The 27,264-nt window shown below is 42.8% G+C and overlaps 1 protein-coding gene across 10 annotated transcripts in view; it reads left to right on the top strand.

Moving 5' to 3' along the window:
* Positions 1-27,264, top strand: part of GIT2 (GIT ArfGAP 2) — a 64,407-nt gene that overhangs the window by 24,097 nt on the left and 13,046 nt on the right. For 3 of the 10 annotated variants that reach the window (XM_025401358.1, XM_025401357.1, XM_025401364.1), the window contains 8 exons: positions 4,937-4,982; positions 6,852-6,903; positions 10,662-10,734; positions 10,972-11,069; positions 12,365-12,476; positions 19,491-19,633; positions 21,413-21,562; positions 25,525-25,773. In XM_025401358.1, the coding sequence (XP_025257143.1) occupies positions 4,937-4,982; positions 6,852-6,903; positions 10,662-10,734; positions 10,972-11,069; positions 12,365-12,476; positions 19,491-19,633; positions 21,413-21,562; positions 25,525-25,773 (923 nt within the window). Of the gene's footprint in view, positions 1-4,936; positions 4,983-5,120; positions 5,127-6,851; positions 6,904-10,661; positions 10,735-10,971; positions 11,070-12,364; positions 12,477-19,490; positions 19,634-21,412; positions 21,563-24,177; positions 24,970-25,524; positions 25,774-27,264 lie in introns of those variants that run through there. The other 7 variants (XM_025401356.1, XM_025401361.1, XM_025401365.1 and 4 more) reach the window with 7 other exon arrangements.

Raw genomic sequence — 27,264 nt, 5'->3', positions numbered from 1 at the left:
TAAAAATACAAAATTAACTGGGCGTGGTGGTGCATGCATGTAGCTACTCAGGAGGCTGAGGCAGGAGAATCGCTTAGAACCTAGGAAGCAGAGGTTGCAGTGAGCTGAGATTGCACCATTGCACTCCAGCCTGGGCAACAGAGTGAGACTGTGTCTCAAAAAAAAAAAAAAATCACTTTATTTAATTATCTATCATGTTAAGAGTAAAAAAGAAAAACTGTATAATCATATCAGTTGATGGAGAAGAAGCATTCAACAAACTTCAACATCCATTCATGTTTTTAAAAACTCTTAGCAAACTAGGAATAGATGAGACTTCCTTGATCTGATAAACAGTATCTGTTTAATGACGGAAGACTGTGTTTGTTCTCAGATTGGGAGAAAGACTAGGGTGTCCACTCTTACCATTTCTCTTCTACATCACACTGGAAATCCTAACCAGTGCCAAGAGGAAACAAAAATAAATAAAAGGCATACAGATTGAAAAGGAAGAAATCAAACTGTCCCCATTCAAATGAGATTATTTCTATGTAGAAAATCACAGGGAACCTACAAAAAGGTTTCCAGAACCTTGAGTTAAGCAAGATTGCAGGAATACAAGGTCAACAGTCAAATATCCATCTTTTTTTTCTTTTTTCTTTTTTTGAGACAGAGTCTTGCTGTGCCAAAAGCAAGCAGGCTCTTTGGCGCCCTACCAAAAATCCATCATATTTCTTTAGACTAGCAGTGAACAATTGGAAACTGAATCTAGAAAAACAATACCAGTAATAAAAACTCCAAATTGGCCGGGCACGGTGGCTCACACCTATAATCCCAGCACTTTGGGAGGCTGAAGCGGGTGGGTCACCTGAGGTCAGGAGTTCAGTACCAGCCTGGTTAACATGGGGAAGCCCTGTCTCTACTAAAAATACAAAAATTAGCTGGGCATGGTGGCGGGCACCTGTAGTCCCAGCTATTCGGGAGGCTGAGTCAGGAGAATCGCTTGAACCTGTGAGGTGGAAGTTGCAGTGTGCCTGAGATCTCGCCACTACACTCCAGCCTGAGTGAAAGAGCGAGACTCTATCTCAAAAAAATAAAAAAGGTCCAAATTAAATACTTAGATATAAATCTAATAAAATGCACAATACACATAGTATCTATATGCCAAAAACTGCTGATAAAAGAAATCAATGGAGACCTGAGTAAGTGGAGAGATGTACTGTGCTTATGGATATGAAGACTCAGTAACATGTCCATTCTCCACAAGTTAATTAATGTATAAATTTACTTCAATTGAGGATTTTTTGTAGACATAGACATGCTGATTCTAAAATTCAAATGGAGGCCAGGTATAGTGGCTTACGCCTGTAATCCCAACACTTTGGGAGGCCAAGACAGGAGGACCACATGAGCCCAGGACTTTAAGATTAGTCTGGGCAGCATGGCGAGACTTCATCTCTACAAATAATAAATTAGCCATGTGTGGTGGTGCATGCCTGTGGTCTCACCTACTCGGGAGGCTGAGGTGGGAAGATCACCTGAACCCAGGAGATTGAGGCTGCAGTAAGCCATGATTGTGCCACTGCACTTCAGCCTGGGTGACAGAGTGAGACTCCATCTCCAATAATAATAATAATAATTTAAAAATTCAAATGGAAAGGCGAAGGAACTAGAATAGCCCAGACAATTTTGCAGAAGAATAATGTGGGAGGAAGTACACCACTCAATTTTTTGGAATTGCTATGAAGCTCTACAGTTCTCAAGACTCTGATACTGACGAAGAGATAGACATATAGGCCATTGAAACAGTATAGAGAATCCGGAAATAGACCCACACAAATATGTTCAACTGATTTTTGTCAAAAGTGCAAAGGTAATCAGTTCAGTGGTGGAGGAAGGATAGTTTATTTGTTTTGTTTTGTTTCTTTTATTTTGAGACAGAGTCTCGCTCTGTCACCCAGGCTGGAATGCAGTGGTGGGATCTTGGCTCACTGCAACCTCGGCCTCCTGGGTTCAAGTGATTCTTCTGCCTCAGCCTCCCAAGTAGCTGGGACTACAGGCTCACGCTACGACACCCAGGTAATTTTTTGTAATTTTAGTAGAGACAGTTTCACCGTGTTAGTCAGGATGGTCTTGATTGCCTGACCTCGTGATCCGCTTGTGTCGGCCTCCCAAAGTGCTGTGATTACAGGCATGAGCCACTGCACCTGCCCCAGGATAGTCTTTTTTAATGCATTGGGACAACCGGACATCCATGTGCAGGAAAGTGAACTTCAACCTAAACCTCACACCTTACCCCGAAACTGGAAAGGATCATAGATCTAAATGTAAAACCTAACACTGAAAAACTTCTAGAAGAAAACGTAAGAGGTCCGGGCACGGTGGCTCATGCCTGTAATCCCAGCACTCTGGGAGGTCAAGGCAGGTGGATCGCCTGGGGTCAGGTATTCAAGACTAGCCTGGCCAACATAGTGAAACCCCGTCTCTACTAAAAATACAAACATTAGCTGGGCGTGGTGGTGCACGCCTGTAGTCCCAGCTACTCAGGAGGCCAAGGCAGGAGAATCACTTGAATCCAGGAAGTGGAGGTTATAGTGAGCCGAGATCATACCACTGCACTCCAGCCTGGGCAACAGAGTGAGACCACGTCTCAAAAAAAAAAAAAGAAAAAAAAAGAAAACATAAGAGAAAATCTTTGTGATCTTGGATTAAAGCTTTTAGCTATCAACTGAGTATGGTGGCTCACGTCGATAATCCTAATACTTTGGGAGGCTGAGGTAGGAGGATCGCTTGAGCCCAGGAAGTCGAGGCTGCAGTGAGCTATGACTATGCCACTGTACTCCAGCCTGGGCGACAAGAGCAAGACGTTGCCTCTGCAAGGGGGAGAAAAAATTCTTAAATATAACACCAAAAACTCAATCCATAAAAGAAAATATTGATAAATTATACTTCATCAAAATTGAAAATTTCTGGCCAGGTGCAGTGGCTCACGCCTGTAATCCCAACACTTTGGGAGGCCAAGGCGGGTGGATCACCAGAGGTCAGGACTTGAAGACCAGCCTGACCAACATGGTGAAACTGCGTCTCTACTAAATACAAAAAGTTAGCCAGGCGTGGTGGCGCATGCCTATAATCCCAGCTACTTGGGAGGCTGAGGCAGGAGAATCGCTTGAACCTGGGAGGCAGAGGTTGCAATGAGCCGATATTGCACCACTGCACTCTAGCCTGGGCAACAAGAGTGAAACTCCATCTCAAAAAAAAAGGAAAAAAGGAAAATGTTTGTTCTGAGAAAACTACAGTTAAGAAAGTGAAAAGACTGGCAATAGACTGCAAGAAAATACAGGTATTTAGAAATCACATATCCAGCAAATGACTCATATTCAGAATATTTAAAGAATATTTAAATTGAGCCCAGGAGTAATATTTGCTTGAGCCCAGGAGTTTGAGACTAGCCTAGGCAACGTGGCAAAACTCTGTTTCTACTAAAAATATAAAAAAATTAGCCAGGTGTAGTGGTGCACAACTGTAGTCCTAGCTATTCAGGTGGCTGAGACATGAGAATCGCTCGAACCCAGGAGGTGGAGGTTGCCAGTGAGCCGAGATCCACGCCACTGCACTCCAGCCATGGGGAGCAGAATGAGACCCTGACTCAAAATAAATAGGCCGGGCACGGTGGCTCACGCTTGTAATCCCAGCACTTTGGGAGGCTGAGGCAGGCAGATCACCTGAGGTCAGGAGTTCGAGACCAGCCTGACCAACATGGAGAAACCCAGTCTCTACTAAAATAAACACAAAATTAGCCAGGTGTGGTGGCGCATGCCTGTAATCCCAGCTACTCAGGAAGCTGAGGCAGAAGAATCGCTTGAACCCGGGAGGCAGAGGTTGCAGTGAGCCGAGATCACGCCATTGCACTCCAGCCTGGGCAGCGAGTGAAACTCCGTCTCAAATTAATTAATTAATTAATTAAAATTAAAACAACAGTAAGAAAATAACCCAATAAAAACTGGACAAAGACAAGATATGGGATGGCAAAAAAAAAATCACATGAAGATCCGGCCACTGCATTCCAGCCTGGGCGACACAGCGAGACTCCGTCTCAAAAAAAAAAAAAAAAAATCACATGAAGACAAGCGCTGCGTGGTTAGTCATTAGCATGATGAGGTGCCACAGCATACCTATTAGAATGATTAAACTTTTGAAAACAAAACAAAAACTGAAAGTACAGATGCTGGGAAAGACAGAAAGCAACTATAACTCTCACACATTGCTGTTTGGAAAACAAAGTGATAGTGCTACTCAAGGGAAAAAGTCTGGCAGTTTCTTACCAAGTTAAACATACATTTACCATACAACCCAGCATTTCTACTCCTGGGTCTTTACCCAGAAAAAAGATAGACTTATGTTAAAGGAAAACCTACATAGGAATGCTGATAGTGGCGTTATTCATTGGTACATGGATCAGGGTCCTCCAAAAGCTAGACTAGGACTGAGTCAGTAAGCTTCCTTGCAGATGGAGTCCCTGTCTGGATCTGCAAAGGCCACCTGCCCCAGCCCTGACTGTTTTATACTAATAGATTCATTTGAGCAAGGCCCAGAGCTCATCCACTGTCCCACACGGTGGGCTGATGGAAGCCTGCTGTGAGCTGATTCAGCTCCCTCAGCACACTTTCCATGGCCAAAGATCATCAGTTACACTGAGGGCAAACTAATCGTAAGGATTGAGGTGAGCATAGGTTTCTGCTAAATGATGCCTGGACCTTTGTACCAGAAAAAAAACAAAGCTATAAGCCTTGCTATGGCTGAGTCTTCAGGAATTTTTAGCCAGTCTAGCAACATGACTTGTAATTATGCACAAATACTGATTGCAAAACTTAGTTTGAGGAAATAATGGTGGTGTTCCTTTACAGATCTTATCAACATTTCTATGAACAAAACTTTGACTTGGTTTCTGTTTCAGATCACAAAAATGGACAGCACTTTATAATACCTCAAATGGCAGACAGGTAAGGCCATTGAAATACCAGTTAGTTTTGTCTATCACTAATATTTCCTTGGTTGTGTTATGTTTAAGTATATTATATTTTGTGTTTAACAAAGCCCATACATTTTTCTCTTTTATGGCTATACCATTTGGAAATAAGACGGCTGTAAGTAAACCACCATATAAAACTTAAGTTTCAAAGAGCACAAGTAGCAATTTTACTAATAGGAAAATTGGAATCAGTGATATTGTCACTGTTTTAGCCAGTTGTGACAGTATTGTTTATTTATTTATTTATTTATAGAATACGTCTGTGTTATAGAGATTACATTATCTATGACAGGGTTGGCAAACTTTTCTTCTCAAGGGCCGAATAATAAATATTTTAGGTTTTGTGGGCAATATGGCCCCTTTCACAACAGCTTAACTCTACTGTTGTAGATGAAAGCATCTGTGGACACTGTATAAATGAATGGGTATGTCTATTCCAGTGAAATTTTATTTCTGGACACTGAAATTTGAATTTCACATAGTTTTCACGTTATGAAAGATTGTTTTTTCTTTTTGCCCCTCAATCATTTTAAAACATAAAAACCATTCCTAGGTCAATTGAACAAAAAGGCCATAATTTTGCTGACACCTGATCTATAATTGCAGATGAGTTCATTGCTACAGGAATGAACCTTAAACCCTTGTTTTGCAAATTACCTTTGCACAGAACCTGTCAAGAGTTTATGAAATGACTAAATGCTATTCCCGATACAATCTTGCCATCCCGATCCTTTACATCTTCCCTTTTTGTTTTTTTGCTTTGGTAGAGACAGGGTCTTGCTATGTTACCCAGGCTGGTCTCAAACTCCGGGACTCAAGCAGTCCACCTGCCCTGGCCTCCCAAAGTGCTCGTACAGGTACGAGCCACTACATCTAGCCTCATATTTTCTTTTCTTTTCTTTTCTTTTTTTTTTTTTTGAGATGGAGTCTTGCTCTGTCGCCCAGACTGGAGTGCAGTGGTGCAGTCTAGGCTTACTGCAACCTCCGCCTCCCAGGTTCAAGCAATTCTCCTGCCTCCGCCTCCTGAGTAGCTGGGACTACGAGTGCGTGCCACCACACCCAGCTAATTTTTGTATTTTTAGTAGAGATAGGGTTTCACCATGTTGGCCAGACTGGTCTCAAACCCCTGACCTCGCCGGGCACAGTGGCTCATACCTGTAATCCCAGCACTTTGGGAGGCCGAAGCGGGTGGATCACGAGGTTAGGAGTTCGAGACCAGCCTGGCCAAGATGGTGAAACCCTGTCTCTACTAAAAATACAAAAACTAGCCAGGCACAGTGGTGTGTGCCTGTAATCCCAGTTACTCTGGAGGCTGAGGCAGGAGAATTGCTTGAACCCGGGTGGCAGAGGTTGCAGTGAGCCAAGATTGCACCATTGCACTCCAGCCTGGGTGACAGAGTGAGACTCCATCTCAAAAAAAAAAAAAAACCCTGACCTTGTGATCCTCCCACCTTTGCCTCCCAAAGTGCTGGGATTACAGGCGTGAGCCATCGAGCTTGGCATATTTTCTTATATCATGCTTTTTTTTTAATGCTTCAAAAATTGTGACTACTCACATAAGGGCCTGGAAGGTAACCTGGCAATAGCTTTTGTCATTTAGTTGGTGGACAATTTTTTTTTTCTCTTTAACACTTATATGATTGTGGTATTTCAGAAGGAGTTACTTTCACCGACTTGTTCTGTTTAGAGCTCCTCACTGACTATCGGTCTGTAGAATGCTTGGTTCTAACATGGTCCATGAACTATAATTAATATTTTTATCTCTTGGGTGTCTTAAACTTTACAGAGTTCACAAATCTGGCTTTATTTATTTGCTTATTAGCTTTGTATGTTTTCTTAGCAGCCTGGATTTGTCTGAATTGGCAAAAGCTGCTAAGAAGAAACTTCAGTCTGTGAGTATCTCTCTGTACTGGTTTTCTCTAGTATGAGAATCGGTGCACTCTGCTTATACCTACTCTCAATGCAGGTTACCTATTGCGTCTGATGACTTTATTTCATACTTTTATTTGTTAAATTAGAACCAGACAATTGAGTATACAGCAGTGATGACCACAAGGACTATTAAGTTCAGTATATTCAATTCATTGGTTCTGCTTCAGATAATCTCGTTTTTCTCTGTCATGTAAAAAGTGCAGATGGCACCTTTGGCATTAGGCAGTTGTTCTCCTCAGGAGAGTTCCCTAGTTCCTCTCAGCGTCATGAGTAAGTAGGGCACGCATTCCTGGGGTGACTTAGCCACATAGGGTTCTAGAACATGGTAAATGCTGATGCTGAAATGGTAGCGAGTCCCATAGATTCACTCGCTGCCATTTGGATCCAGCCATACTGTAACCCTCTTTACCATCCCATGCCATTCATCAGCGCTTTTTAAATTTCCACTGTTAAAAGCTGGTGGTCTTGGCCCACGTGTGTGCTCAGAGTTTGCCGGGTCTGCACCACAGCCTCCCTTTAGCCTGTATCTTTCTTCCAGACTGCCCACCTCAGCCTTAGGAAAGGCCTAAGGGCCCAAGGCCTCAAGAGAAATCTGTTTCTCTGGGATTGACTTCTCTTTGTCTAGTCCCTTCACATGAAGCCTCACCAGGGTACTTCTCGCTACTTTAACCACCAAAGTATACTCCTCAGCTGTTCCCATTGCTCTTTGGATCAGAACCAAGATTCTTAACTTCTTTCTGTAACCCGTAAGGGCATCATTCAACTCTCACCTTTCAGAGATTGCCCTACTTCCCATCTGGTTCCGTGTGTGTGTGTGTGTGTGTATGTGTCTGTCTGTGTGTCTTTGTGGATTAACATGCTCTGAGGCCATGAGCTGCGCACTCAAGTCCTCTTCCAGGAATCCTCCTCTACCTGCAGTGTTTGCCTTTCCCAGCTTCCATCCCTCTGATCATTCAAGGACCTGAAATCTGACCAGTGTAGGTAGTGGCTTTCCCAAAGCCTAACTCTGACATTGCAGCTTCCCTAATTTATGACTTTCTCCTCATTTCCACTTTCACAGAAGACCCTTTACTAAAACTTCATATAATACTCAGTATTAAATATTACATAAAATGAATTTATCCTTACTAGTATTTAACTGTATTATGAAATAAATGTGTTTTATGCAATTTGTTTGGTGTCTCTGTGTTCTGTATCTACAGTTTTGTGTGTTTGTGTGTTTTATTGCCTTAAGGAAGTTATAGACTAAGATGATCAGGATGATAAGCTTTGGAGTCAGACAGCACTAAATATTGTGTGATTTCCTTTTAATTACTCACAATCTGTAAGTACATTTTATTATAAATAATTCAAACCTAGATAAAAACCCACATTTTGTTAGACTGTCCTACACTTGCTTCACTGGAAGCTGCATGAAAGCTGAGATTATGCCTGTAATATCTCTAGCATGTGACAGGCATGAAGTAAAGACCTGGAACAGAGTCTAGTATAGCTCTCAAGAGCTGGGGTTTGGGTCAGACTAGTCAGTACATATCTTAGCCCTGCCAAGCTTCCTAGCCTCCCTGTGCCTTGGCGTACTGTCATAGAAAAGGGAGATAAGGATCCTGCAGGGGCTGCCGACCAGAACTGCTCAGAGTGGGCTGCCACTGTTACTTGTTGACCCTCTCACCCTGTGGTCTCCTTCTCACAGGTGACCATGTTATCAGTGCCAGGTCAGTGTTTATCCTCCGGTATCTTCCTCCTGTCCTCCCTCTCTTCCTCCCTTCATCCTTTCTTTCCTTTCTCTTTTCCTTCCTTCCCTCCTGATGAAAAGCTGAGAGAAATATAACAAAGGCTAATGTATTCCTCGAAGGAGTAAATGTTAGCATTTTCAAAGATATAAACTTGGATCTCAGGTCCGTCACTTACTAGCTTTGTGACTTTAGGCAAGCTACTATCTTCTCTGCCTCAGTTTCCTTGTCTGAAAAGTGGGACAATAGTAGTTCCTGCTTTCATAGAGGTGTTATAAGTTGGCCATTGTAATTGTTGCTAGTGATAACATTAGCTTGTAGTCCCATGGAGGAAGAAACTGGACATTTATGAAGCAAGGTCAAGCTCCCAATCCTTCATCTTATCTAGCAACAGGCTCTTGGGGTTTGTTTTTAATTATAGTGTGACCACATTTGGGAAGATTTGAAAAATAGAGAAGGGGGACCATCCTCATTGCCACACTCTTAATGGAGTCAGGCTCAGTATTTTGGTACATTTCTTTCAGTTCTTATATGCATATCTTTTTAAAAAACTGGAACTTAATCATAATTATAGATGTTTCTAACCTGCTTTTTTCACTTAATAATATATTGTACCCATTTTAACATGTTCCTATGAGGTCTCTGTAACCAGCACTTGTTTTTTCTCTTTTTTTCGAGACAAGGTCTCACTCTGTCACCCAGGCTGGAGTGCAGTGGTGCCATCATGGCTCACTGCAGCCTTGAACTCCCAGGCTCAAGTGATCTTCCTGCGTCTGCCTCCCAAAGTGTTGGGATTATAGGCATGAGCCACCACACCCAGCCTGTAGCCAGCATTTTAAATTGCTGCATTCAATACCTTCTGGCCAGCCAATGTCTCTTTTCTGGCCCCTCTTAAAGTGTGAGGTACCATGTGTGGATGTAAGGAACCCAATAGGGAATATAACAGATTCAGCATCTGTCCTCCCAAAGCAGATGTCAGACAGTTTAAGAGTCACAACTACCACGTGTCAAGGTGTTTTCATGAGGCATAAAGTGCAGAGATGCAGAGCTACCCTAGCAGGGGCTTAACCTCATCTGGGCCAGGAAGAACTCAGTTATCGTCCATGTGCCCAGGGAGGCACTGCAGGCCGTGAGGCAGTTGTGTGCTGAAGAGTCAGGCTGTGCTTTGTTAGGAAGCTTCCTTCTGGAGACTGAAACAGTAGGACTGCTACTGAGAAAGAGAGCAAAGAAACTCAGCCGAGGCCTGGGTCATGTTTTTGTGCAAGGGCACATTTTATCCTCTCAAAACAGCATGTCTTTTGCTTTTCTTTTTTCTTTTTTGAGATAGGGTCTTACTCTGTCACCCAGCCTGGAGTGCAGTAGTGCGATCTTGGCTCACTGCACCCTCGACCTCCTGGGCTGAAGTGATCCTCCTGCCTCAGCCTCCTGAGTATCTGGCACTATAAGCGTGCACCGCTACACCCAGCTAATTTTTGTATTTTTTGTAGAAGTGGAGTTTTACCATGTTACCCAGACTGGTCTCGAACTCCTGGGCTTAAGCAATCCACCTGCCTCAGTCTCGCAAAGTGCTGAGATTACAGGTGTGCACCACTGAGCCTGGCTATTTTTGCAAGGGTATAGGATTGCTTACACTTTGGGGAACTGACAAACACTCTTTAAGTGCAGAAAAGGAGGCTTACAGGGTGATATCACAAGAAGAGTAGAGAACTGGAAACTGCTTCTGAGATGATGTACTTTAGATGCCTCTTAGCTCCTTAATAGCATCAGCCCTGTGTGTGTCATAAAGTAGTGAAATTGCTGTGGTTCGCAGACATTTCTAGAGGCCCTGTATGATTGTGAAAATGTTACGTCTGTTTAACAGTGGGTATGTACCAAGCACTGGCATTGGATAAGACATAGGCAATAAAAGGGTGACTAAGTCGCAGTTCCCTCTCGTCCTCCTGGTGTTAATCGTTGTCCCTTGTGTTCCTGATATTTTTTACTTTCAGCTAAGTAATCATTTGTTTGAAGAACTTGCCATGGATGTGTACGACGAAGTTGACAGGCGAGAGACGGATGCAGGTGACTTGACGTGGCTTTGTCTAATAAGCTTCTGTTATCAGTGGGCAGTGAAAAGCTGCCAGGCTCAGTGTTTTACTAGCCCAATTTCTGCTGTCCTGATGGTGCGAGTGTCGACATTTGCCTTTGTGTGTGTTGGCTTCAGAGTGTGTTTCCCCTCGTAATGTGTGAGCTGTGCCTCCCAGGAGCAGTGACACACAGGTGTGATAAGGTTTGTCTCTGCCTCTTTCCTCTGGCTAGTCTGGCTTGCCACGCAAAACCACAGCGCCCTGGTAACTGAGACAACGGTCGTCCCCTTTCTTCCGGTCAATCCTGAGTACTCATCAACACGAAACCAGGCAAGTGACTCTGGAAAGGAATAGTAGTTGGGGAATGACTGATGTCATGGTATTTCATTTTCCCAGGACAAGTATTCTAAATTTTTCGATTGATTAAAATTTAATATCCTTTATACATACACACACACACAACCCCCAAAATGATAAGAAAAACAATAGACTATAAATAAATGACTGGGAAAGAATATGAAACAATTCACAGAAGAAATATAAATGTTTTACACATGTGAAGAAGTGTTTAACCTTGTCAGTAATCTAAGAAAGCAACCTAAAAGCATTAGTGCAAGTTTTATCAGTCAAATTAATAAAATACATAATAAAGGATACTCCAGACTGGTAAGGATGTGGTAAGCTGAGCTTTCTCTTGCAACAGATAGAACTTTAAATTGCTGTAGATGTTAGAAAAGCAATTTGTTTACCAGTTTCGGAAGCCTCAGAATTAAGTACATCCTTTTACATGGGAATTACTCATTTGAGAATATGCTCTAATAAAATAAAAATAGATTTATGCACAGTGATTTTCATCAAAGCACTGCTGTATGTAATAGAGCATTGAAAACAGCCAACACATCTATCAAGACGAGGAATGTTGAATGAATTAGGAAGGTGTTTTAGTCTTTACGATTAGCAGCTATATATAAGGTATAGGGTACATCTATGACTTTGTTTAACTTAAAAATTTTTTTTTTTTTTTTTGATGGAGTCTTGCTCTGTCGTCCAGGCTAGAGTGCAGTGGCACCATCTCAGCTCACTGCAACCTCCACCTCCCGGACTCAAGCGATTCTCCTGCCTCAGCCTCCCCGAGTAGTTAGGATTACAGGCACCCACCACCATGCCTGGCTAATTTTTGTACAAAGTCCTGACCTCAAGTGATCCTCCCGCCTCAGCCTCCCAAAGTTCTGGGATTACAGGTGTGAGCCTGGCCTTAACTTAAAATTTAAAAATTCCCCTCAAAATTAATTACTGAGTCTACTTCCAAACTGAAACAATAATAGAAGAAAAGCATTCAGTAGAACCATTTTATTTTTGCTTACCAAATAGATCTGCGTTGTGAGAACAATGCATATGTGAGAAATGCCATAACATTTATTATGAAGTTCTGTTATATAAATGGTTTTAAACTGTTCACATGGAAAACAAGCATTAACTTGGTTTGATTATGGCTGGGATTAACTGTATTTTGGTCATCCAGAAGAAAGTCTTTGCAGAAGTCTGTCAATTGTCTAATTTTATGTGACTGTTTATGTATATATTTTTACACTGGGAAATATTTCCAATTGTTTTCCCACCTTTAGGGCAGACAGAAGTTAGCTCGGTTCAACGCCCATGAGTTTGCCACACTGGTCATTGACATTCTCAGTGATGCCAAGAGGAGACAGCAGGGCAGTTCTCTCTCGGGTTCAAAAGGTAACTGCTCAAACCTCCAAACATTTGTATTTTTGGCCCTCTAAATTTGACTCAAGTGTTAAAGTTATAAGCTAATTAAAGCAGTCATCAGCATGACAGCTTAAAGTTCTATAGGTTTTTGGGTTTTTGTTTGTTTTTTTACTTTAAGTTCTGGGATACATGTGCAGAATGTGCAGGCTTGTTACATAGGTATACGTGTGCCATGGTGGTTTGCTGCACCTATTGACCTGTCCTCTAGGTTCCCTCCCCTCAGCCCCTACTCGTATAAGTTTTATTGGTAGTATATTGTGATAGTTTACCTGTCTGAGCCCTGGTGAATTAACAATATTTCAGAGTTATTAACTGCTACACATATTTATCTTATATATGATTTCTGTTTTGTTTTGGGACACTTACCTTCCCTGTAAAATTGCATCCTGAAATTAACCCAAAACTCTGACTTAGATCTTATTAAAGGACATGTGAAAATAAACTCTTCTTGACCGGGCACGGTGACTCACGCCTGTAATCCCAGCACTTTGGGAGGCCAAGGCGGGTGGATCACCTGACGTCAGGAGTTCGAGACCAGCCAACATGGTAAAACCCCATCTCTACTAAAAATACAAAAATTAGCCAGGCATGGTGGCAGGCGCCTGTAATCGCAGCTACTCGGGAGGCTGAGGTAGGAGAATCACTTGAACCTGAGAGGCGGAGGTTGCAGTGAGCCGAGATCGCACCATTGCACTCCAGTCTGAATGACAGAGCACGACTCTGTCTCAAAAAAAAAAAAAAAAAAACTCTTCTTGATTGAAACTGCATAATATCTGCTGTTGCTTACCTATGAAACTGAGTCCGACATAATTAAAATTTGTTGCCAAAAATTTTAAATGTCTTCAGTGAGAATTACTGTGATATACAATTATAAGGAGAGCTGTGAGCATCTGTTTCACAGGTGCCCTGTTGAGTCTAGTTCAGTAGGCCAGGTCCTGTCTGCATGCTTAGGAATGTCCTTCCTCTCCAGCCCTATTACTGTATCCATATTGTTTTTTTCTAATTATAGAAATTAGACATTTTTCATTGTAAGTCATTTAAGCAAAAGAAATATGTACCATAAAAATTAAGTTTTCAGTCAGTATCACATTCCCCAAAGACAGTAATCATTAACTGACAACAACTCATTCATTCTTCTTGCCTGTTCAGGAATTTGATTTTATCTGTTCAACCAGGAATAAGGAAGTTCTGAAAAGGTTTATTAAATTTTGGTGAAGGCACAGTGACGAGTCTTTGGATAAGTTTAAAGTCTTAAAATGGCCTGGGTGTGGTGCCTCACGCCTGTAATCCCAGCACTTTGGGAGGCTGAGGCAGGCAGCTCATTTGAGGTCAGGAGTTCGAGATCAACCTGGGCAACATGGTGAAACCCATCTCTACTGAAAATACAAAAAAATTAGCTGGGCGTGGTGGCATGCGCCTGTAATCCCAGCTACTCAGGAGGCTGAGGCAGAATTGCATGAACCTGGGAGACAGAGGTTGCAGTGAGCCGAGATGACACCACTGTCCTCTAACCTGAGCAACAGAGTAAGACTCTGTCTCAAAAAAAAAAAAAAAAATTGGGTACCGGGCACGGTGACTCACGCCTGTAATCCCAGCACTTTGGGAGACTGAGGTGGGCAGATCACGAGGTCCGGAGATCGAGACCATCCTGGCTAACACAGTGAAACCCCGTCTCTACTAAAACTACAAAAAATAACCCAGGCGTGGTGGTGGGCACCTGTAGTCCCAGCTACTCAGGAGGCTGAGGCAGAAGAATGGCATGAACCCAGGAGGCAGAGCTTGCAGTGAGCTGAGATTGCGCCACTGCACTCCAGCCTGAGCAATAGAGCGAGACTCTGTCTCAAAAAAAAAAAAAAAAAAAAAAAAATTATTTTTTTAATTTAAAAAATAAAGTCTTAAAAAAATACCAGCTCTTTGATTTGATAATTCCATTCTTAGGTGTTAACTGAAGGGAAATTATCAGAGATGTTATATGTATGTTATGTAGAAAAACACAAACATTAGAAGCAACTGAGTAATAAAGAGGAACAATTAGTCACATTTTAAAATAGTACATACTTACCTTTTTAAAAAAAGAATATGTAATTGTCTTGGTCCTTTTTGTGTAGCTATAGAAGAATACCCGAGACTGGGTAATTTGTAAAGAAAAAAGGTGTATTTGGCTCATGAGTCTGCTGACTGTAGGACTGGGCATCTGGTGAGAGCCTCAGGCTGCTTCCACTCGTGGAAGGTGAAGGGGTGCTGCATGTGCAGAGATCACACAGTGAGAGAGGAAGCAAGAGAGCAAGGAGGGAGGTGCCAGGCTGTTTTCAATACAAAGGGAGGGTATTAATCTGTTCATGAAGGATCCACCCCCATGACCCAAACACCTCCCTTTAGTCTTCCCCTCCAACACTGAGGATCACATTTCAACATGAGATTTGGAGGGAACAAACATTTATACTATAGTAGTAATTATATTAGATAAAGTAATAAAGTTTGATTTTTTTTTTTTTTTGAGACAAGTCTCACTCTGTCACCTAGGCTGGAGTGCAGTGGCATGATCTTGGCTCACTGCAACCTCTGCCACGCAGGCTCAAGTGATTCTTGTGCCTCAGCCTCTTGAGTAGCAGGGATTACAGGTGTGCACCACCACACCCAGCTAATTTTTGTATTTTTTGGTAGAGACAGGGTTTCTCCATGTTGGCCAGGCTGGTCTCAATCTCCTGTCCTCGTGATCCACCTGCCTTAGCCTCCCAAAGTACTAGGATTACAGGCATGAGCCACCTCGCCTGACTAAATCTTAGTTTTTCAAAGGAACAGTAATGAGACTGGAAAACAACTATGGTTAGGCCCCAGCTGAAACCTGGGATGGGCCCACATCGCTACAGACACACGTCAGTGTACATTTGCTGGTTTTGAATGCTTCCCAAGATCACTGAGATAGTCACAGAAACAAGATTGCATATCACTGCTGCTATTGAATAAACCTCTGAATGGTTGCTGGTTATGCTAGTTTATTTTTTTCTTTCTTTTTTTCTTTTTTGTTATGAAGTAGTTTAAAGCCCAGGTCCTTATCCTGTACCTCCAGGGCTCAACTTGAGTAATCAGTTGTAGTTCCCGTTTCTCACCTGAGCACCTTGAAAATTTCAGATGTGAAATTTAGTCTTAAAAACAACAGTTTTTTTTTTTCTTTTTTTTTTTTTTTTGAGACGGAGTCTCCCTCTATTGCCCATGCTGGAATGCAGTGGCATAGTCTTGGCTCACTGCAACCTCTGCCTCCTGGATTCAAGCGATTCTCCTGCCTCGGTCTCTTGAGTAACTGGGACTGCAGGTGCACGCGACCATGCCCAGCTAATTTTTTTGTATTACTAGTAGAGACAGGGTTTCACCATATTGGCCAGGCTGGTCTCGAACTCCTGACCTCATGATCCGCCTGCCTTAGCCTCCCAAAGTGCTGGGATTACAGGCATGAGCCACCATGCCTAGCCAACTAATGACGTTTTTAAAAGGTTTTGTATAACCCCAATTTTGTAAGGAAAACATATTTATGTAAATATATGTGTACAAGTGAGTATACCACAGGTAAGTATAAATACACAATTGATCATCATGTGCACATCCCATATTTAGAAATTCATCTACTTGCTAAAATTTATTTGTGACCTCAAAATTAATACAGCATTTTCAAGGTCATTCTAAGAAATATACAGAGCAGAGAAAAAAATTGAGTCATCAAAAGCACATGTTTCCAGCTGAGATTGAACAGGGAGGAGACTCCTTGACTTCTTGTTTCTGCATTCATGCTATAAACAAGTGTCTGTGGTCTATTTAGTGCCATGTTAGTCATATTTGTGTGCTTTTCACTGGTCATTTCACTGTTTTAAAATGCCCCACCCCCGCCCAGGATCGATTGAGTGCCCAGGAGGTTGAGGCTGCAGTGAGCCATGATCACATCTGCACTCTAGCATGGGTGACCCTATCTCAAAAGTGTCTCGACCAGACGCAGTGACTCACGCCTGTAATCGTAGAATGTTGGGAGGCTGAGGTGGGCCGATCACAAGGTCAGGAGTTCAAGACTAGCCTGACCAACATGGTGAAACTCTGTCTCTATTAAAAATACAAGAAAAATTAGCCAGCCATGGTGATGTCTGCCTGTAATCCCAGCTACTCAGAAGGCTGAGGCAGGAGAATCGCTTGAACCCAGGAGGCGGAGGTTGCAGTGAGCTGAGATCGCACCACTGCACTCCAGCCTGGACGACAGAGTGAGACTCCATCTCAAAAAAAAAAAAAAAAAAAAGTATCTCCAAGTCTGAACAACATAGCAAGGCCCCATCTTTACCAAAAAATTTAAAAATTACCTAGGTGTGTTGGCATGTGTCTGTAGTCCTACATACTCAAGAGGCTGAGGCAGGAGGATCACTTGAGCTCAAGAGTTAGAAGCTATAGTGAGCTATGATTATGCCAGTGCACTCCAGCCTGGGTGACATAGCAAGACCCTGTCTCAATAAAAAAAGAAAAAAAGTGGCCTCCAAGCATAGTCCTGAAGCTCTGTCTAGTGTGTCTAAGTGCAAGAAGGCTGTGATGTGCCCGATGGAGAAATGTGTGTTAAATAAGCATCATTCAGGCATGATTTATAGTGCTGTTGGCCATGAGTTCAATGTTAATGAATCAATAAAATGTATTAAATAAGGTATCTTTAAACAGAAACACATATAGAACAAGGTTATGTATTGATTGATTGATAACCCCAAGAGCACTGATTTAATATTGGCCAATTCACAGCAACTTTTTAGAACATAACTACGAAGAGGCTGGGCACAGTGGCTCACGCCTGTAATCCCAGCACTTTGGGAGGCCAAGGCGGGCGGATCACAAGGTCGGGAGATCGAGACCTTCCTGGCTAACATGGTGAAATCCCATCTCTACTAAAGAAATACAAAAAAATTAGCCCGGCGTGGTAGCGGGCACTTGTAGTCCCAGCTACTCAGGAGGCTGAGTCAGGAAAATGGCGTGAACCTGGGAGGCAGAGTTTGCAGTGAGCTGAGATCACGCCACTGCACTCTAGCCTAGGTGACAGAGTGAGACTTTATTTATTTATAAATAAATAAAATAACTACCAAGAATAACAAAAATTGACTGTGTGTGGATATAAGTGCTCAGAAAAAAACCTAGAAAAAAATAGATCAACAAATAACAATGGCTATAAGTGATTACTTTATCTTACTTGCTCATTAGTTTCTAAATTGTATGTATTGACTGTTACTTCTGTAATCATTATATTTATGTGTTTTAAAACATTTAAAAAGTTAAAATAGGACCTATCCTTTTATTTTACTTATTATTTTTCAAGACAGACTCTCGCTCTGTCATCCGTGCTGGAGTGCAGTGGTGCAATCTCGGCTCACTGCAACCTCCACCTTCTGGGTTCAAGCGATTCTCCTGCCTCAGCCTCCCAAGTAGCTGGGATTACAGATGCCCACCACCATGCCCAGCTAATCTTTGTATTTTTAGTAGGGATGGGGTTTCACCATGTTGGCCAGGCTGGTCTCAAACTCCTGACCTCAAGTGATCCATCTGCCTCAGCCTCCCAAAGTGCTGGGATTACAGATGTGAGCCCCTGTGCCCGGCTGGGACCTAGTCCTTTTAGATAACCACAATTCATCACCCAGATATCATCCATCCTTTGTTTCCTCAACATTTCTGGGAAGCAGTATTAGAAGTCAGAGTTTGAGTAACCTGAAAGAAATCAGAGAGACTTTAGTTTGTGAAATCTTTTGTTCAAAGTGTATTAGATCCAATAGAATAATCCCTGCTCCCTTATGGAATAGACACTCCTTGTAACATGCACATGTGTATTTGATTCATTCTCCTCTATCTGTTTGTCTCACTGAGATACAGGTAATTGACTAAATGCCAATTTTTTTTGTTTTTGTTTTTGTTTTTTGAGATGGAGTCTTGCTTTGTCGCCCAGGCTGGAGTGCAGTGGTGTGATCTTGGTTCACTGCAAGTGGGTTCACACCATTCTTCTGCCTCAGCCTCCCGAGTAGCTGGGACTACAGGCGCCCGCCACCACACCTGGCTAATTTTTTGTATTTTTAGTAGAGACGGGGTTTCACCGTGTTAGCCAGGATCGTTTCGACCTCGTGACCTTGTGATCCACCCGCCTCGGCCTCCCAAAGTGCTGGGATTACAGGTGTGAGCCACCATGTCCAGCACAATGTTTCTGTTCTTTGAGTGCCTAGGTTCTGGCTCCAGTTTAACAAGTTGCTTTCTGTTTTGATTGATATTACCTTGTAAACATGTTATAGGTATTAATCAAATTATAGTTTATCTTCCATTACCTACAGCCTTATCTTCATGACCTGGAGCTAGGCTCTATCTCTAGAAACTTGGGATCTTGCCTTTTTATCTGAGCAGTTCCTTCCTAAGCCATCTGTTTAATTTGCCCATATTTGGCAGGTAGATGAGGAATGCTGGAGTCTCTTATGTAACTGTCCACCTGGTTGAAAACTTTTTCTGTTATCTCTATATTGGTGTGAATATAACATTGCCATTTCTGTCATTTTCTTTCAGTCCTTGTGTATTTTGTTTTTGTCTTTGTTTTTGCTTTTAGAGATAGGGCCTCACTCTGATGCCCAGGCTAGAGTACAGTGGTGCAGTCATGGTTCACTGCAGCCTCAATCTCCTCGGCTCAAGCAGTCCTCCTGTCTTAACCTCCTGAGTAGCTATGTAGCTGGGACTACAGGCATGTACCACCAGGCCTGGATAATTTTTAAATTATTTTGTAGGTATAGAGTCTCATTATGTTGCCTAAGTAGGTCTCAAACTCCTGGCCTCAAGCATTTCTCCTCCTTGGCCTCCTAAAATGCTGGGATTACAGGCAAGAGCACAGCATTCAGCCCTTTATGTCCTTTAAATGGCTAAACCAAAAAATCCTCTCCATAGCTTTTGGAAGAAAAGCAGTTTTAAGCCTGAATTAAAGTTGTTTGCTTTTATTGATAGACAATGTGGAGCTCATACTGAAAACAATCAATAACCAGCACAGCATTGAGAGTCAAGACAATGACCAGCCCGACTATGACAGCGTGGCATCAGACGAAGACACAGATTTGGAAACCACTGCAAGCAAAGCAAACCGGCAGAAGGTGAGAGGCCGTGCGTCCTGTGGAAGGGCAAGCATGCATCAGCTGAGGGCTAGCCCTGCCAAAGCTGCTGTGCAGTGAGGTTGGGTTTGTTACTGGCTCAGGCCAAGCAAAGGTGAAACAAGGTTAAATGGTTTTAAAATAGGGGTCCTTGTCCCTGCATCACAGCCCTGCTGCAGTTGAGACTTTATAAAACTTGTGAGCAGTGACTGGTGTGTTTTTTTCATTCAACAAGTGTTTACTGAGTGACTTCTCTGGATATGACTCTCCTGAATGAGGTTTCATCCCTTTCCTATGAGGGTCTCATTGCCTAGGAGAGAGAGAACTGCAGGAGAAGGCACAAAGTGATGTGTGTCATATGAAGCACACACAGGCTGAGGGAGTGAACAGAGAGAGAACCTATGGCTGGGAGCATCAGCAGGGCTGTGTCATAGGACGGCTCTTAAGATGCGCCTCAAGGGATGCTTGGGATTGGGGCATATGGAGGAGGCAGAAAGAAAGTGAAACCAGGGCATCTAAGGGGAAGCTGGTCATGCATAGGGACAGCCTAAAAAGGGTGGGACTCGAAGCCGCAGCAAGAGGGGTATGACGCCCAGCGGAAGAGCGTGGGCCTCACAGGCAGTGCGGAGCCCAGGATGCCATGTCTGGGGAGGACTATTCTGGTAGGTTAGAGAGTGGAGGGAGAGCTCCAAACTGGAGCTGACGCAGGCCACCCCAGGACCCATGCTAAGATGGTGCAGGTGGGAGAGACCTCGGGACCAGAGTGTGAGCTAGTGGAGAAGGCGGCAGGACCCCAGGCTGTGCACCCTCTGCTGACCCCCAGGACACACCCACAGAGGGGCTTGGCAATCATTTGAGAATAGATGAATAGGAAGGTAGAATAGAAAAGTCTTGGCAATAAGTTGGAAGGTTGAAGTGGGGAGATAGACTTATGGGAGATGTGTTCGGAGTTCTCCGGCCCACATGACTACGAGAAAGATGGCGCCATTAGCAGATGCAGGGGACACCCCTGTGCAGACTTCCGGGAAGCCACCTGGTTCACTCAGTCAGAGCTGAGGTCGTTTTGGGACCCTCTGTGACCAGGCCCTCTATCAACTGCCTGGCCTCCTGCCCAATCCATCCCACACACCTGCTCCCTGCAGGCTGAGCTCCACTGCAGGCTGGAATGTTCTTCCTCCAGATTCATGTGACTTATTCCCTCACCTCCCGGGGCTCTGCTCACCTCTCACCCACTCACAGGCTTAACCCAGCTACCCGCTTAACATGCAGTCCCCTACCCTGCTCTGTCTTATCTTTTCCCACAGCACTTATCACCCTCAGTCATACAATATATATACTCTCTCATGCTGTTGGGATATAAACACCATGGAAGCAGGAATCTTTGTCTCTTTTCTAATATATCCCAAGCACCTAGAACACTGCCTAATGTTCAATGAAAATGTTGGAATGAAGGAATTAATGAAAGAATGAATAAAAGCAAAACATGAGTGAACGAGAGAAAGGCTTACAAGACAAGACAGACCTCCTTAGACAGTCATTGTCAGCATAGATGTGTAGCCCCACTGCCTGTTCTATTGGAAAATACTGACTTTCAAATTTTTTAAATAGGATAGTGACCCTACTTTTTTATGTTTTAGTTTTACATTACTCTCAGAGGCCTTAATTTGGTTTGACTAACTTTGCAATTCAGCTGGCTTGGTCAGAATTTGAAATTCTTGAGCTGTTAGTCTTTAATGTTCTCATCATCTCAGATTGTGAACGTTTTCCCCAATTTATTTTTAGAGCCTAGATTCAGATTTATCAGATGGACCAGTCACTGTACAGGAATTTATGGAGGTCAAAAACGCTCTAGTGGCTTCTGAGGCCAAGATACAGCAGCTAATGAAGGTGAATAACAACTTGAGTGACGAGCTGAGAATTATGCAGAAAAAGGTAACATGTTAATAAATGCCAGGACGGTTGATGCTTTAATCCCATAGTACAAGGAAGAATCTCAGGCACTGTGATGTGGTCCGAGGGAAGAAAAACAGTTATTGTAACAGCCTTAGAAATCTTTGGGCCAAGTTGTCTTTTTGAAGCAGGATGTACTTGGATATTTAAAATGAAATATATCCAGAGTAAGTTCCCCAGGGAGGAGAAACCTAACATCCTATTTAAGCATTTGTGCCCTTTAGAATAACCCTTGCACTATTCTGTGCTTCCTGGAAACCTGGATGGCGCTTCATGGATGTGATTCTTCCCATTGCTAGGGAGGGATGATCATACCATGGAGACAGAGCCAGTGAGTGCCCTCAGCATTCAAACCCTGCTCCCACCCTGGCAGCCCTATCCCACATCCCCACCTTATTGCTTACCAGTGTTTACTACTAACTTGGATTATCCCCAGAGCCTACGGGAGGGCCTGCCACAGAGTAGGTTCTCAAAAAATAAGAAAAAACCATTTCATTTGTAATAGCAAGAGCTGCACACTGGTAAGAAGCAATCTCATTTGCTCAGCGTTTTCTCATTCATTACCTTTTGACAGAATCAGAACCGTCTGAATATATTCATCCTGGAAAGGAGTGTGGTTGATGGTAGCAAGGAATACCCTTAGTAGGAGGGGGATTGTGTATGCAACTCTTTGTGAGAAGGCTAAGTAAGGGCATTTGAAAAATTCCAAATTTTGCCCATGACTTTGTGGGTATCACTCCCATCGTTCAGTTCTAAAATGAGATTTGGACACTTAACCAGAAACAAAATGAAATATATGATCTATATATTTAGGCAGTCATTTGAGAAGTAAGGTTTTCAAATCGTTTTCAAGACCTGAGGACATGGTACACTCCATGTGTACCTGGACTCTTTTCAGTGCTGCTTCCTAAAGGAAGGTCGAAGAACTAAAAAGGGGCCCATGCTCCTCTACTTACTAGGGAAGGAAATTGCTGTGCACTTTTGCCTGGGATTTGGTCTAGGATCCTTTTGATTTTGAGTTCTAGAGCATTTTTGAGACTTTTTAAAATACATGACTCTAATGCCTGTAGTAGCAGGGAATGAAGAATGCTCAAGATGAGCCAGCCTTAAACAAACAGACACTTGTTCTGTGTCTCCCAGTCCTGTCTAGGGCTGCCGTGCAGCTGTAAACGAGACAGACCAAGAGCCCCTTTGTCATTACATACAGGACCTGTACTTTCTCTGCCTTCTTTGGAATATATTTTATTTAATGGATTATACTTTGTCCCATTAATTGACTAATAATTTTGACCAGGTGACTATTTCTGAAACATGCTGATTTTGCCACTGTAAATCAATCTGTTGCACATCACCTTTTAAAATCTAATAATGCTTCTTTTAGTATTTTTGGAAATCAGAGAGAGAGCCTCATTATCTCTGAAAGCAAATGTCTTCAGCTTCTTTGAGAAATGCAAAGTGAAATTATTTGCTGTTGCTTATTGATTATCTCATCAATTCTTAGAAATGCTTTTGATTGGGGCCGGGCGCGGTGGCTCAGGCCTGTAATCCCAGCACTTTGGGAAGCCGAGATGGGTGAATCACGAGGTCAGGAGATCGAGACCATCCTGGCTAACACGGTGAAACCCCGTCTCTACTAAAAAATACAAAAAAAAAAATAACTAGCCGGGCGAGGTGGCGGGCGCCTGCAGTCCCAGCTACTTGGGAGGCTGAGGCAGGAGAATGGTGTGAACCCGGGAGGCAGAGCTTGCAGTGAGCTGAGATCTGGCCACTGCACTCCAGCCTGGGCGACAGAGCGAGACTCCATCTCAAAAAAAAAAAAAGAAATGCTTCTGATTTCTGAAACTATTGAATTGTCTATAACTTTTTATTTTCCTTATACTCCTTCCAAATAAAAAAGTGTAGCCTGGTTCTTATTAAGATAAACATCGTTAAAATTTATGTGAGGACATCTCTCTAAATACAGAGTACTAAAATTTTTTAAAAATTGAAACCAAGAACTTGTGCTCATGAGAACACATTCAGGCAAAATCCAAGCATGAAAAGTGTTAGGGTAAAGTTTCAGATGTGAAGGCTTTAACTAAAATACTGCCACAGAGGCTTTTTACACAGACAAACACGTGATTAGATGCACCAGTGCCCCATTGAGGGACATGTGTCAGTTACACGCCTCAGTCCTTGAACCTTGACCATTTCACTCTAGGCCCTGGGTTCTCTAATGAGTAGTTTCAACAGGCACTTCATGCCTGTCTGTATCCTGGAATGTAGAAATGTTCAGGGCTGCTTTGTCACTTTGCAGCTGTTCTTTCCCTGGAAAGGGAATTGCAGATATTAGCTATACCCTGCCAGCCTTTGTGGAATAAAAGCAGTCTATCATTCTGTAATGGCTTGCTCTTCAAGGAAACAGAATGAGTGGTCTTTTTGGGGAAGAGGCAGTAAGTCACACTTTCGCAGCAGTTTGGCATGATTAATATAAAGTATATAGAATTTGTTTATTTAGCAAAGATGTATTGATTTTATTTCAAAGTTAGGTAAAGTTTTTAATATACATAAAGTTGACAAAGTAGCATGATTTGTATCTGATCTTTCACATTTAACAGTTGCTTGGAAAAGATGCTAATTAATGAAGAGGAGCAACTACTATTGGTGTATTTTTCACAGATTGGTGCTTTCTAAATAAAAATTTAAAGCAACTCCTAACATTGAATGGGTTTGCTACTGAAAAAGTAATGATCTTCTGGTGCAAACAGTTGCTCGTGGACTTAAACTTTGGCACTGGTGGGAATTTGGTCAGATTTTACAATCTCTGTCAAAGAGTAGACAGCTGAACTCACACCACACCCAGCTTATAAAATGTCCATGGAAGATGAAGGCGCGCCAGAAGGGAAGGACCCTGCGCAGAATGGACGTGGTGAATGGTGTTTAAAATGCCAGATGCCAAAGAGTAACACGATTCCCTGCTGACCCCTTAACTCTAATCCATCCAGCACCATGGAGCAGCCTGCATGTGAGGAATGGAAGGAGCGTTCAGGGCCTCCAAGTGACAGTCTCTAAAATGGGGTGGTGCCAGGCAGATTAGCATGTTCAAAGCTGACACCACTGAGGTCGTGTTTTTTGGGTGACAAAGCCAAAGGAGAGAAAGGCCAAATATTCCAGTCCTGGCTGAAAGATGATCACTCACCAGACGGAAGCAAGCGTGCTGCGTGGAGCATCCATGCGAAGATGTCGATTCCATAGATAATAGGTTTCCAGTTTTCTTTGTGATATGTTAATATAGCAAACTTACCATGATCCAGTTTTCTCTTTTTTTTTTTTTTTTTTTTTTTTTTTACAAAGTGCTGAATTGTTTGGAATATCAAGAGTATTATGTAATAAAAACTTGTTGATCATAATTTTTCTTGTTGGCTTTTTGGAAAGCAATAGCTGATCTGATTTTTCATAAGCTGAACTTCTGTCTTTCTTGCTTTGCAAAGCAACCCTCATCATCTTTGTGCTGCTTCCATGGTGTCTGCTGTCATTTTTGGCCTTTGCAAATTGCTCGGGGCTCATTTGAAAAGCAAGTTACCTAAATGATGTTTTAATGATCTCGAGCTCTTGCTTGAAACAACCTTAGAATAATCCAGTATACAGCTTGCCTGCAAACATTTCCCAGCCCACCATGACAAATTTTTAAGCGGTTAGACATTTTGTTTTGAGGAAGTCCAAACCACAACTTTTCCGCATTCAGAAATGAAGCTATTTAATTTGCTTACATGATGAAGGGAGTTGATTGTGTTTCACCCCATCCAGAAGAAAGGGTCTTTGTTTGTATTGGCTTTTTACTTTCAGCCCCGCTAGCTGTTACTGCCCTTATTGTTTAAAGCTGGTAGTTGTATTCATTTACTTGGTGTTTGCTTTTTCTGCTTGCTATAAAAAAACACAGTCCCACTGCCAAACATTTCTTTCAGCTTCAAACACTCCAGAGTGAAAATTCGAACCTCAGGAAACAGGCCACAACCAATGTATATCAGGTGCAAACTGGTTCTGAGTACACAGACACTTCCAACCACTCTTCCTTAAAGAGACGTCCGTCTGCCCGGGGCAGTAGGCCCATGTCCATGTACGAGACCGGATCAGGTCAGAAACCGTATCTCCCAATGGGAGAAGCGAGCCGCCCTGAAGAGAGCAGGACGAGACTCCAGCCCTTCCCCGCACACGTAAGTAACACCACCGGCGCTTCCGCTGTTCACTCTGTGCAGCCTGACTACTCTGTTCCCTCTTCTGAACCTGCAGGTCCCCATACCTCTGCTTTGCCAAATTGGGCTAAGAGAGTTACCATTGTGTTTGCTGTATTAACATGTCCACAGATGCTTGCGATGTTCCCACAAGCACACAGGGCCATGGGCTGATGGTTTCCTAACCAAGTTGGGGATTCTGGCTCTTGCCCGAACTGCTACTTTTTTTCTCCCCCACATCCGTGGTTATTTCTCAACCAGCCAGTGTTGGAACTTTTTTTGGTAAAGCTTCCTTCCTTCCCCACTTCCAAAAACAAAAGCAGATCATAAAGGTCACTCTCAGAAGGAAGTGTCGCCTTCTTGGAGCTAGACAGGGATGTGCCCCTTTAAGGACTGGAGCCCTTAGAATCCAAGATGGCTTTTCAGCTCCTCCTCAAGCAGGTGGCCTTGAGTCTGTGGCCCAGGTACCCAGGCAAGTCTGGAAGGCTCCAGGCCTCTGCAGCCTCTCCATGTGTGCTCAGTATGCCTGCTAGGTTCGCTTCTGCATCCTGCTCCTCCCCCGTGGTGGGGGAAGTGTGGCTTTGTCATCTCAGAAAAGGAAATGTAATACTCTTCATCAGTCTTAGAAGCGCTGAATTCCAGAGATTGTGTTCTGCAGCAGGTTTCTTACAATCTTATTTTGCATTGGGATACATACTGTGTTGTGAGATTTTCAAATATATTTATCCTGGATTACTTTATTATAAAAATATGTGTTTTGCCAAGATGTTACAGACATTTAAACTTTTTCACGTATGCTTTTTTGGAGAGTAGTATTTGTCTTTTTGAGTGTCAAAGTTTATTATTTCTTCAGTCAAATTTTACGGGAGTTTCCAAAAAAATTCTCAAGGTAGATGCATAGCAAGGACATGGTTTTGTAAATTAAACCCTAGTTTAATTTTGTCAATTTTCAGTGTGTTAAAATTACAATATTGTTTTACTATAATTGGGAGTCTATCATCTCAAATTATTTTTAAGATATTTGGGTTTAACATTCTAAGGCAGTTGATTTGATAAATTTGATGTAATGGGAATGCCATTGAACTAAGTTAAGAATCTTTTTTTTTTTTTTGAGACGGAGTCTCGCTCTGTCACCCAGGCTGGAGTGCAGTGGTGTAATCTCAGCTCACTGCAACCTTTGCCTCCTGGGTTCAAGCAGTTCTCCTGCCTCAGCCTCCTGAGTAGCTGGGACTACAGGCACATGCTCCTGCGCCTGGCTAATTTTTTTGTGTTTTAGTAGTAATGGGGCTTCATCATGTTGCCCAGGCTGGTCTCAAACTCCTGAGCTCAGGCAATCCGCCCACCTCAGCCTCCCAAAGTGCTAGGATTACAGGTGTGAGCTACCACGCCCACCCTAAGTTAAGAATCTTATTTTTGTATAGCTGAAGACAAAATTTAGGAAAATCAGCCTTTGTTATTTTTCAGTGTACTTTC

This window comes from Theropithecus gelada, chromosome 11, assembly GCF_003255815.1.
Source record: "Theropithecus gelada isolate Dixy chromosome 11, Tgel_1.0, whole genome shotgun sequence".
Taxonomy (NCBI): Eukaryota; Metazoa; Chordata; class Mammalia; order Primates; family Cercopithecidae; genus Theropithecus; species Theropithecus gelada.
The sequence above is the reverse complement of the archived record's forward strand: the minus strand, read 5'-3'. Positions and strand labels throughout refer to the sequence as shown.